Here is a 14594-nt window from a genome sequence, read left to right on the forward strand (position 1 = left end):
AAATTTCTTAACTATAGTTTGCATTTTGTCGTCCTTTTTCGTTTCTTTATTTTTACTTCAAGGTATTTATCTTTAAAGTTTTCTTTGAGACAGTAATTTTGTTAAATTGTAACTGATTAATTAAATGTATCTTATAATAGTTAACATTACACAACTATAAATTATATTAAAATTGTACCTTAATTTAATTTTTATACTTAACTTAAACATGAGATTATCTTATTTCAATTTAATTCTCTTTAAACTAATAAAAATGAAATTAACTAATTGTTATTTTGTTGAATATTTAAAAAGATTTTTACTATATATAAAAACTTATTTGGCTCCAGCGGAAAGAAATGTTGCACGATTTTAAATTATAAAAAATGTTCTAAAATTTATATAAATATATATGTTATTTAATTTGATAATGATATAACATATCAACTTTATTACTGATAATTCTTACAAATTAAATACACGTTTAAATAATTTGAATTCATACTATAATACTTGTATTCCATAAAAAATGATTTACTTATTTATTTATTATCACCTTGTGAGGTTACCGTTGATAAGTAATTAAAATCTAAATATGTTTAGCCTTGGTTTTTAATCTTGGCCTCGATACCACCATTTTTACAAATACTATAGAGTCTAGTATCAATTCGGTATTTATATCTGCGTATGTAGAAATATTGATGAAAAAATAGTCCCTATGTTTAAGTAACAATATTATTTATGTAATATTAACTTAAATTAGTAATTTAACGTGGGAAGAGCAAAAGAGATAGATCAATAGAAATAATAAATAGTATAAAAAAGGCAGAAAAAGAATTGAAAAGGTGGGAAAGAAATAGTAATAATTGAGAGTAAAAAACGTATCGTTTGAAATATAAAAAAAAATGGATTATAGACGGTGATATAGCTGTATATGAAATCATCATAAATTTTATTGAATTTTATATATATTAGATCAAGAATTAGGATAAATTATAAACTCTAACGATCTATCAGAATTTCTGATGGAAAATGTAATTGTAATGATAGAAAAAATTTTTTCTCATAAACTAATTTTAAAAATATATTTTTAAAAATTGTTTCAAATCTTTTTTTCAATTCAATTACCTGTACACTGTACCAATACTAAACTCTCTTCTTTCATAATACGTTACAATTTTTTTCATTACAGATTATATTTTAGTAATTTTTACAAAGTATAAAAATAAAAGGAGTAGATATTGACTCTTTTTATTTCTTAATTGTTAACATAGAAAAAATACGGTACTATAATATTGTGTTACAATTTTATAAATTTCTATTGATATTTTGCTACTAAATCTCATAAGTTGAGAAGAACTATTATTGCTATAAATGATCACATGATATCAAAGTATAAGTAGTTCCGGCGTTATCCAATATGATTCTTAAAGTTTTTAAATAGATTCATAAAATTAAATATTACATTGCAAGTTCGAAACCTCTCCATACCAACTTCTTATTTACAAATGTCAGCACGGGTGGTAGATAATATACTTATTATATTATTAAATTTTATTTGTTTATAATTACTTTGTACGTGAAATCTAGTTTATATTTCAATATCGCATCTGCTTATAATATTGTAAATTATAATAAATATTTTAATCTTATTAATTTCTATGTGATTCCTATATGAATGCGTGCATGCAAATGAACTTATCTATTTACATATTACTGTGTGTATGTGGACATAGGCACCGGGCCTGGGTACACATGTGCATATATTTGACTATTTTCATCTTAAATAACAGAATTAAATAGTTTAATATGTATACCCCGAGAATTTCAATACTTCTTTAAGTCTATTGAGAAATTTTCTACATTATATTATATTAAGCTTAATTAATTATATAATATTAATTTAGATTATGAACACATGTACGTTGGTTAAAATCAATTTCATAAGTTAATTATGATATATACAAAATTTTCTTTTAAATAGTTTAATTTAGTAAAATTAATGTCCCATAGAAAACAAAATGATTGTATTAATACACTGAGATAGAATTTTGTTGTAATTCAAATTTATGGTTTGATATCATACTGTACGACATTGATTAAAAGGTTATTAGAGTAATACAAAAATAAACTTAATCATTGTAAAATATATAAGAACAAATTTTATATATAAATTATATTTAACAAAAACTTCATAGAAAAGTCTATCTTTTAAGCATAAAGTTAATAAATTCTAAATAATAAATTTGTTAATATCGACACCAGCATATTGAATACTAAAAATAAAAATACTTCTGTTTCTTGATAGAAATTAATCTTTCTTGTGAATAATGTAGCTACTTGTATAAACCGCACAATATAGTTTACTAATTTAAATGTTTTTATGAAATATATTAGAAAGCAAATATGTTTCTTGTAAATATTTGTTATATTTAAATATCGTGCAAAAGTCGTTTTAATTACAGTAAGTTATTATGAGAATATTTTCAATTTGAATTCAATTTTATGAATGCTTAGAACACTAATTTAATATTTATGCTAAATATGACATTTTTAGTAACATGAAAGTGAAATATGCAAGATGATTTAATATTGCAATATTTTACAAATAAATGATGTTACATGGTATAAAGAATGAAATTTTTCTCGCTATTTATCACCTTCCAAAATGAATAATGATTTACTAGATTTTATACTGTAAACCCAATTGAATGCAATATATTAAAGGAAAACAATAGGATTATATTACAGACATTTTATATATAGACAATTTAAAATTCTGTATATTCCCATAAATATAAAAATATAATATTCATTTTCTTAAAAACTATTTATATTGTATACATATGTGTTTGTGTGTGTTTGTGTGTGTTTGTGTGTGTGTGTGTGTGTGTGTGTGTGTGTGTGTGTGTGTGAGTCTATATAGAACACTACTTCAATTAAAAATATTTAATTTATATTAATACTACAAGTATACCAATAGGATAGGTGGTTTTGCTATATTTGAACGATCAAGTATGACCTATAAACTAGGTCGTGGTGTTCTGCCTTATGTTAAATATATTATTCTAGAGGAGATAGTATGTTCGAATTGAGTATAGATATAAATTATTTATCTAATCATCTTGTTTAAATATAATAACAATAGTACTTGTCCTTATTTGAAAATTTCCATTCGGTATCCAAACTAGTATGCACAGTTTTATTAATTAATATTTATTTAAATATTTATATTTATTAATCTTGAAAATGTATTTATATTGAATTATTATTTTACAATTTTAACATGTATTTTTAAGCTTTAAAATTTCCGTATAAAGATATCTTATAGTTTTGCACAAGTTTTAAAAATATACTATTAATTAAAATATGTTTATTATATTTATTAATAATTTGTTGCAAAATCTGATAGACCGTGGAACACACGTATAAAAAGAACTACATACTACGATCTACAGTACAGCGTTGCATGCCGCAATGCTCGTATTGATCGTTGGAAGCGACGAGAAAAGAGAGAATATTAACAGTATATTTTATTTTCTTCCTTTTTTAGATATAGTTTTTCGAATGATTGGCTCTGACATAATGCAATTATATGTAGATGCACATGCTTCGTTAGTCTCTTTTAAAGGATTAAGATAAAATGGAGTAAAGGAAGTTAAAGTTAAGTGTAGCTGCAGTCAATAATTTACAAAATAGTATCGTCACCAACAACGATGCAATTCGGCTGTTCAATGTTTTGTATGGTTCAAAGATGTTGCATTTAGTGCCATAGAAAATAAAGATCTTCGAGTGAATAGAAAACTAATAAACAGCGTATTGTTGTTTATAAAACGTATATATAAATTTTAATATATGAAAGTATGTTTATTTAGAAATTTAGATAGATATCATAGATGCATTTAGATATAGTAATGTATAGATAATAAAGATGTATTTTTTAAATATATATAATTTTTACATAATCATATGTAAAAGATATCTAAGAGTTTTATGTGATTTTATTGCGTTATTAATTATCAATAAAAATATTAGTATTATCAAATTGACGTAATATTTATCGTTATTTATGTAATATTTATAGTTCAGGGTGTTATATTCCTCTATAATTTTCATTATATATAATTATAAAACAAATAATTATGATAATAAATTTAATTCAATTTCTTAAGAAATTAATAGTAAATTAGTGATAAATATAAAATTTCATTTATTTAATTTAAATTCATATTTCAATTCGTATATCGCGTATACAAATATAACAGTACAGTGATAATGAAGAAATAATTGTGTTGTCATTATAATAATAGTAAATAAATAGAAATGTTCTATATTTGTACATTATAGAAATTAACTTTAAATTATAAAAAAATTGTTATACAAATTTTTCAGGATGGTGTAAACACATAAAAAATGCAAACCCTAATTTTACATTATTCTTCTTTTCACTGTTGTATATTATATTGCACTTTCTTTTATCACGTAACAAAAAATTATGAGCCAGTAATTGCATTTACATCAATATTTTAGTAATGCTTATTACTAAAATAATAATCGTATTACTTTTTTATTATACAGAGTTAGTATTCATTTTTTATTTGACAAAATATTATAAGACCTCATGCAAAAAATAACTTCTGTATCAAATTATAAACTATAATTTTACTTATAATTTTTTTCAAATATTAAATTTTAATAAGTATTTATTTTAATTCCATTAAATCATAATAATGATATAATTACAAAAATATACGTGCGTGAACACTCTCTCTCTCTCTCTCAAACACGCACGCACGCACGCATGTGTACAATGAATTATAAAAATATTGAAAGTCAAATAATTTCGTTTTTAAGAATTTTATATTTATTATTAACGTACACAATTATTATAGTCATTAACGTTTTTATTTTATTTTTAATATTTCTCTCGTAATATATTGGTTTTTTTTTGTTTACTAAGGTAAACTTTTAGGTAGCCGAATATATACCAAAAAATGTATGCTAAAAAGAATCCTAATACATTTTTAAAATATGAGAATGAATCGTTCAACTATTTCATACGTAATAATTTTAGAAGTTTTAAATTTTAATATGAAGTTATTGAGATTCTAATATTAGCTTATAATTATTTGATAATTGACTATTATATGCAAAACGGAAAGATTATTCTAAATATTTTCTAATAAATAACATAGAAATAGTAAATAATAATTTAAATACGATTATTTACAAATATTATAAAATATTAAATATAAAATATAAAATATTAAAAGTTTTATAAACAAAGGCTTCTGTATATAGATATTTAAGTAAATAAATATAAATTCTTTAACTAATCTGATATAACTTTGTAGATTATATGTATACATTGATAGTTTATCAATTTCTATAATATTACTTGTTATACGAATAGATATCTGTATTTTTACTGATAATATATGGAAAATTTCATAATTGTGTATTACCATTTTTTTTTGTTCAATTGTTTGTGTAAAATTCTTAATTGTTCTTTCATTAAGTAATAACAATAACTTTTATATTTCATAGCATAAATATTGCAACGAAGGAAATGATTAATAACCTAAAATATAACTCAGACGTGCTCAATTTTTGGTTACAGATGACATAGAATGGGTTGGGTGGCGCTAGGGCGGCCAGCGAGTGGCGGTGACCACTTATCACCAATCCTATCGCTGTCTCTCGCCTCCCTCGTTACTTCCTTTTTACTTACAGTTCTATGCATCATTACTCTCGCCTTAACACTTGGTACTGTTGTGAGTGCTGATGATATGTACGTATTAAAATATTTATGCACATTAATATATTTATATTTGATTCATTTATCTATATAATTAATTGTTTTTGTGAGTCTACAATGTGAAAATTTTGGTTGATTTCATAAAAATTTCTATCTTTGATTCTGAAACAACTCTTAAAATGAGCGAATATAAATAAAACACCAAATAGTACATCGAGATTACAAAAAATTCATAAATTTTAATATTTTTTCTGGAGTTATCTGTCATTATTCTGAAGCTGAAAATTATCTATACATAATACAAGAATATTCTTATCAGTAATACATATTGGTATTTCTAACATCCTTACATTTTTATCAATCTGAATGTAATGGAATGACAATTAATGTTTATATTTCAGTTCGTTTTTAATTTAAATAAAAGTATCTTTGTGCAGATAAATTACCATTAACAGTATTTTTATCTTATATAATTCCGTGTTAATTAAATTTATAAAAATAAAGTATTGGAAAAAAGTATCTTTATAATTAAAAATACAACTAGTGTATATCATGACAGAATATACTTATGTAATTATCACTAGTTCGATTATGACAACAAATCTGACCATTGGTCTTCTACTCATTATGAAAATTATCATATATAGCTGTATATATGAAGGTATTTCTTTAATACATAAAAATAATACTACGTAATTATCTTATCATATAAAAGAATAGCTTCACCATTCTCGATTTCATTGGCTCTTTTTGGACTAATAAATTAATGAATTCCGTATAATAGAGTGAGAAACAGTTTATAATAATGTATATGTAAAATCTTATTTTTATTGTGTTTATTTTAAAAATGTACAAAATAACATACATCATATAATTTTAAATAATAATTATTTGTAAGAATTTAATGTTGCTTAACTTTTTAAAATCTTATAATATTTATACTATATATTCTAATTAAGATTCATATTTTGCACATGATAATGTAAGAATTTTATTTCCTTATTACCATTACTTTTCCCGATATAATTCTTTTTCTTATAGTAAAATAAAATTGAATTTTGTGTTCTAATGAGTATTTTAGTACCCATTAGTAATTTAATCTAGTTTAAAGTAAGGACTTTCGCAGATAATTTTAATCTAAGATGAATTAGTTACGACTCCTGAATAATGTTAAAGACATACTGAAATTGCTATTAAGAAAAAGCTGAATTAATTTCTATCGATTTAAATATATTTTACTAGTTCTATACGTCTATATTTTATAAGTGTATATATAATAAAATATGTGTTTATTTAAATATTGTATTAATTAATTAGATAAAAGTGTGTATATATTCATGTATTAGCAATGGTAATTTATATGAAAGCAATGATAATAAAACGAGTCTTTATTTTCCGTTAAATAAATATAATTATATTTATGATAATTTAAATTTCATTTTATGATCTTAAAGAGAAGCAAAAAAAAAATCGAACTCCTCTTCATTATCATGTATAATAATTAATTTACTAATATTTGTCCTAGATAAAAATATAAAATTAATTCATAATTTCAAATATCTCTAATAATGAATATACATTGATTTGTTAACAAATTATTAAATAGTATAAAAATATGTACAACTATATTGAGAACTGCTAAAATTATTAAATAATTTGATATTTTAATGTATGATTAATATTATTGAATTATTATAATAAAAATGTAATTAATGTAATGACAAAAATTATATTGTTGTGTAAGATAATAAAATATTGATTACGTGTATTTAAAGTCAATTTAATAAATTTATATAGTTGAATGAAACAAGTATTATTAATAAAAATCTTAATAATACGTAATTTCATGACATAAGATATAACACTTATATGGTTTTGATAATATATATATGTATATATATATATATAATTAAAACAATCAAATTATTGTAATGAATTTATGAATTTACATGCATATTTGTTCATATCTATTTATATATTTAAATATATGAATAAGAAAAAATATTGAAAGAAATTTTAAATATTGGATGCAATAGTATAAAGATAAGCAAGTTGTGTCATATATCAAATGACCACAATGACTAACTATTCTCAAATTGTCGTTCAAAGCTTCATGATACATTCAGTATCTATACAAATGCTAATAATTGACTCAATTTTCATTTAACTCGTCAACAGTTTGACAATATGTTTAGTTCACATTGTAATAACTTCTCGTTGTTGGAATACATTTCGTATTTCTCTCACTTTTAAAAGAAGCAGTCAATAAAGGAAAATCAAGGATAGTGTGCTTCCTATTTTCAACATTGTATTTTCAAGCTGACGTCTATTTGTTTTATGTATTATTGCTTTATATATCAATAGATAACAATTTTCAAATGAAAATCTACTGATTTTTATTACATATTTAAAAGTATTTTGTTTAAGAAACTTTAAATTTTTGAATATTTATATTCTAAAAAAATCATAATAGATTTGCGTAATAATGAAATATTATATTCATAAGTTTCTGTTTCGCTGTTTACTTTTTCTTCTGACAAATTATATTAAACATCATATTAAAATTATCAGTATCGTATATTAAGAGACGTTATAACATCAAGGTTATGAATTAAATTTTATGAGATATATACGATTATTGGATGAATATTATACAGATATTCTTCTACTAACTATTTAATGTTGCTTCTATGTCATGTACAAAGATAATTATTTATTTTTATTATTAATTTATATTACAAGAATTCTAAACATATTCAATTTGGCAAAAACTTTTGAATTAAAGAATTACTCTGACTTATGTAATTTTTCTTGATATATTCGTGAATTTATTGGAATATATTGTTGCTTTTATTGAATGTATCTATTTGCTTGAATTAAAAAACTTGTAATAATTAAAGGAATTTCATTATATTAATTCGTCATATTCCTTTCAAAACTTGAATCATATTCAAAACTTGAATTTATTTATACGGATAATTAATATGGGCTTATACTTAAATTCTAAAATAATAAAGGATAAATTAATTGCAATTTCTAATTCATTATATATAGAATTATTAATAGACATTTGTGCTATTTTTACAAAAGGGATTAAAAATTAAAATTAAGATTCATATTTTAAACGTCATTTCTCTGGCTATGTTATTATATTATTAGCTAACAAAAAATGTTCAATCAATTAACGTTTGTGGTTCGAAAGAACTGAAGTATGTATAAGAATGTAACCACACACGATTGAAATAAAAGTACGAAATTCCTTTTCTTATACTTAAAATGAAATCGAAGTATAATATGCTAATTTTATTGCAGACTGGAATTTAGCTTGGCGAATAATGCAATGATCCGTCTTGTTATTAAAATAAAAAATAATTCTTACAGCTTCGAGGAAGGAAAGTCGGATAAAGAGATCCTGGACAATCTGCTTTTATCGACGCGTTACGATAAACGGCTTCTGCCTCCAGTTCAAGGTACACTGAGGCCCCCACCCCACATCCGCCAATTAGATGACAACACTCCCGACCTTGAATTACCACTACTGCAACCACTACAACCACCCAACGATACTGAGCACCTCGACAAACACAATCACCATCATCTTCGGCACGACTACCACCACCACCACCATCGCCACAAAACAGCACCACACAACTACAGTTCACTGCTCACTCCCCGTCGAAAGGGTATTTCGCATCCGTCGATCTGACTGAGACTGTTTTTATTATCATAACATTGCCCTCATCTCTACTACCATTCTCATCATCATTATTTTTATTATCATCACCACCATTACCGTCATCATTATTATCATTGTTATTATCAGTACTACTATTATCATTATTATCATTATTATTATTATTATTATTATTATTATTATTATTATTATTATTATTATTATTATTATTATTATTATCATTATTATTATCATTATTATTATTCCTACTACTACTACTACTACTACTACTATTACTACTATTGCTTTTTATATTATTATTGATATTATTGTATCGAATGAGATCAAATCTAATAATACTGCTGTAAAAGATAATAATTCTGTAATGTATAATCTCGTAATTTTCAACATCTCCTTTATGGTTATTACATATATCTCATGTGAATAATGTACAAATGTTCTAACGGCCTATTATTAACTTTTTAAATTAACTCCTCAAACGAAACTTTTTTATTCATGTTGGCATAAAGAATATTTATTAGTAAATTATATAAATTCCCGTATTTTAAAATAAACGCTGTACATGAGTAAATTACGCGACGTTGAAAAAGTCACTTTTGTAACACATTACATTATTTATTAGTATTTAATGGTAACATTTTTTATTTGAAATTTGACTTTTAATTATCCTTTTAATTGATATTTATTAAGTCAATACAGCATGTGGGCTAGCAGACTGAACGACGCAATATATAATTAAATAAATTAAATTGTAAAATTCGCGATTCGCTAATATCGTATTTTATTAGTATTATGAACTAAATCCTGATGCAGTATTACTCGATTTTATTTCATCATGAGTTACACATTGTACTTGCTTTACAGTGCAGTTTTAAAACAGTTTGATGCTCCACTAAAGAGCACGCATTATAGGGACTTTATCTATTAATAAGAGTGATATGGTGAATAAATAAAGCTTTGCCTTTGTATAATAATTTTTTCTTCTAGTTTTGTAGTTATTCAAGCGCTGGCCATAGATAAAGTATATAAAGCCTACAAAATATTGATGGATTTATTTCATATTTTAACAAGATTTTAACCGCATATATTGTAATTTCAATATATTATATGCTGATGCAACGACTATTATTAAATATAATGAAAACTATTGAATTTTCGTATTTTAGTTTATGAAAATATAAGATATTTAAATGAGTTAAGTATATCGAATGTAAAGTAGCAATCTTACAATACTACAAAAACATATTACAAAAAATTCGAAGTAAAAAATATTATCTCTTCGTTAATTTCAAATTGAATTAATGAACACTCTTTTAACCTTTTCTCTATCTATTTCTATTGACTATCTATTGATTGGGTATTATTACGTAGGTTTTTATAAGATATTATACTTCTTTTATATTAAATTTTTTTACTTACAAAATAATGTATATAGTAAAAATAATGGATTTCAGAGATAAAGCAATAAAATTTTAGACATATTAAGAATAGTATTGGTAATATGTCTTTTTATTGGGAAGGACGTAAATGATTTGAGAGCTGCTTTTGAATGATGTAAAAGATAGCTTTTATATACGACAGTGGTTGCTTCTTATCATTAATAGGGATCATACAATAATTAGGCATTCTATCTAATTAAGTTTTGTCACCCTGTTTCAGTTAACAACTACCTAATAACAAATTCATATAATTATGCCAACAAATCGCATTCAGAACAGTTTCGTATTTGAAATAATGTTAAAATGGTACTTTATTAATAATCCGATAAAAAATTATATGATGAATGAACTCGTCTCGATAAAGAAGTATATCTTAACAATAACCCATAAAATCCTCTTTTTTTATAAATAATAAATATAATCGATTATATGAAAAGCATTTTTTTAAAACGCAGTTTTACGGTTAAATTATAAATATAATCATGTAACTAAGGATTACTGAAAAATTAACGTTGCATAGTTCAAACATAGTTTGCTATTATACATAATGGTATTATGAATATTTATAAATTTTACTATTAAATTTATTATTTACGTATTTTCAAAAACACTAGTTTTTTATGCTATTATCAAATTAATCGAAATATATTCTATTTATTCAAGTACTATTTGAATATACTATTGGATTAATGAACTTTTATACTATTTGAATCATTATATAATTAGGTAGTAAATGATCAAATTTAATATAACAATTTGTTTAGAATTCCATTCAGTCGGATCAAAGCACCCAGATGGTTAGGATTAGACTATGTCCACTAGTTTACAGGTGGGAGAAAAGTGTGATCAAGTGCTTGAATTCAGTATTTAACATATCTACTTTTCGTGCTTGGTAATTCATTTTTTTACAACTATAATATAATGATTCTACATTGACGAAGAGAATAGATGAGATCTTGCCTCATGATGCAGTACACTTGGTGATTAAGTACTATATTGAAACTGAGAAGTCGTAAGTCTCTTGACACTTCTTCGTATAGTGCCACATTTCCTTTTTTTCATTTACTACATACAACTAGTTGAAAAATGCATTTTTGTTTTTACAAACTAAATGATAGTAAAAGTTTACAAGTTTAATGCAAAGCAATTTTATAGAATATATTAAATTATATTTATTAATTATATAATTTTAATATCTGCATATCAAAATTTTAGAGTTTATTAAATATAATTATTATTGTATTGATTTATTAACTTTTATTATTATTTTATTATAAATATATTAATTTCTATATGAAAATCTAATTTATATTCATAAATATTGATTTATGTATAGATAAAAGTTATTTTCATGTGTTTTCGTAATAAATAAAATGTTTTAGTTTATTATGTTATTTGTAGGCAAATATTTGATTTCCATCAAATGCGTAGTTAAAAATTTTTTAAAATAGCTGAAAAAACTACTTTAATAGTTACTTCTCAGATTTATGTATTCAATTAGTCTATAACAGTTTCATGCATATTAGAACATCATTAAATCAATAAGCTACCTTGATAATAAAAACGAAATTCTCAAAACCTTTCTGTTACAATTTTATTTTATTCAGTAAAATTTACTGTTAAAGTATAATACAATTCTACTCCTTCGTTTCTTTCCTTTTTTTTCATAAATTACTATAGTCATATTAATTTATATACTAGGGTGATATTTTTAAAAAATACAAAATGTATAAAATATACATATTATATCTTATGTTTTCATAATTTAAACTACAAGGAATATTTATTTACAAGAATATTATAATCTAATTTGTGGATCATAATATAATACCTTGAAATATATTACATTAATTTTTAATTATTTGAATGGAGAAAAATGTTTAAAAATTTTTTATTATTTTATAGCTATATATACATTAATAATTAATTATAAAATTTATAATTACTAATTATAAATTTTTTAATAAGAGCAAAAATTGATATCCTTATGATATCATTCTTTAAAATATATTCTATAATGATTTAAATAAAATTTTTTTTTAAATATAATGAAATAATAAGGTATAAACATTATTTAAAATATCAGTAAATTCTGTTTGTTTTGGTTAGGAGTAATAATAGTATAAAAATAATATACTTGACTTATCTTAATACAACTCATAATATACATAATTTCTTCTGCTTTACGATATTAAAAAGTAGATATCGTCTTGATATATATTATTAATAAAACTTTTCTTTCAAAACACTTAGAAACATTATAAAAGCGTAATATTCGTTATCGGGAGAATGATTATAAATTATATTTCCAAATTGTGCCAAATACAAAATACCAAATACAAAAAAAAAAACAGAGAATACAATATAAAAAGTAAAGAAACACTAGAAAATTATATTAACTGATAAGGAAATATTATCAAAATTCAAAGTGAAATATAAAATCAGAAACTCTTAACATTATTTATATTAACTATAATTTATTACAATTTATATCATATTAATGAATTTTTATATGTGACAACAATAGTTAGGAAATTTATTAAATTATTAATAATTTTTTATACCTTTATATTTTTTCTATTATGTTGTTATTTTTAGTTATAATTATTATTAAATAATTTTTAAGTTAAAAAATTCTATTTATTGATATAAATTAGAAATTTAGTAATTTAAAAACAGATGTTTCTATTAACAAAACGTTTTGTATTTTATATAAAAGTAGATCATTAAATGATATTAAAAGTTCAAGTTAAACAGGAAATTGCATATTTGATAAATTTACAGTGATGTGCAAAAAAATGAACAACCGTAACAATACATGAATTTTTTTTTATATCTTTATCGATAATATCATTTGAAGTCTTAATTTCTGATCATCACAATATTTAATTTCAAATAAATTATGTAAACTTTAGGTACAAAGTATTATTTTAGTTATTTTAACTACGTTAAACTTATTATGTGTATAACATAATAAAATTCAATTTTCACCATATTGTTTAAATTCTTTGAACAAATTCACAATTAAATGATACAAAATTACCGTATATAATTAATATTGGATAGTAGTATCAGGAATGCAATAGTGTCCATATGATAAAAATGATTAATGGTAAGAGTGGTTGATAAAAAGATAGAATCAAGAATAATACAATCATGTGTATTATAAATGTGTAAATAGTATTATTGATATTTGTACATTATATATATAACTATATTCCTATTGGTAAGAAAAGATAGAATCCGATTCATCGTAATTCTTGATTTATTATTTTTTTTACTATTCAATATTCTTCCTATTTTACATAAAAATTGTTTTACATATTGTAAATACAAAAGTATTTCAATTTGATATAATTCTATCATTAAATTTTTTGAAATTATTGGTGTCAACAAATTTAAAAATCTCATTACGATAATTGTGAAATATCAACAACCCCCTCATCAAAAAAATCATGTTAAACGTGATAAAATATTGTTCATTTTCAAATACAAATAAAATATTTAGAATAAAACTACAAAACAGTATCGATATATATAATATTATCAATACTCTTACATTTTTTCTGAATCAATTATTTTTCTACGTATTATTTTCTTTTGCTATCATTCTTATCTACTATTTTCTATTGACGAGATCTAAATTTACAACAAATATTTACACAATAACAAGTAGTATGTAGTTTCTTACATGTATTCTAAACTTTATTCACAAAGTCAACAA

General features: G+C 22.5%; 1 protein-coding gene across 1 annotated transcript in view; it reads left to right on the forward strand.

Annotated features, from left to right (window-relative positions):
* pHCl-1 (pH-sensitive chloride channel 1) overlaps positions 1–14594 on the forward strand; it is a 62556-nt gene that overhangs the window by 3372 nt on the left and 44590 nt on the right. The window contains exons 2-3 of the mRNA XM_011498632.1: positions 5600–5770; positions 9119–9207. Coding sequence (XP_011496934.1) covers positions 5610–5770; positions 9119–9207 — 250 coding nt within the window. The 5' untranslated portion in view covers positions 5600–5609. The remainder of the gene's footprint in view (positions 1–5599; positions 5771–9118; positions 9208–14594) is intronic.

The sequence above is a fragment of the Ceratosolen solmsi genome, unplaced genomic scaffold (assembly GCF_000503995.2).
Source record: "Ceratosolen solmsi marchali unplaced genomic scaffold, CerSol_1.0 scaffold10, whole genome shotgun sequence".
NCBI classification, from domain to species: Eukaryota; Metazoa; Arthropoda; class Insecta; order Hymenoptera; family Agaonidae; genus Ceratosolen; species Ceratosolen solmsi.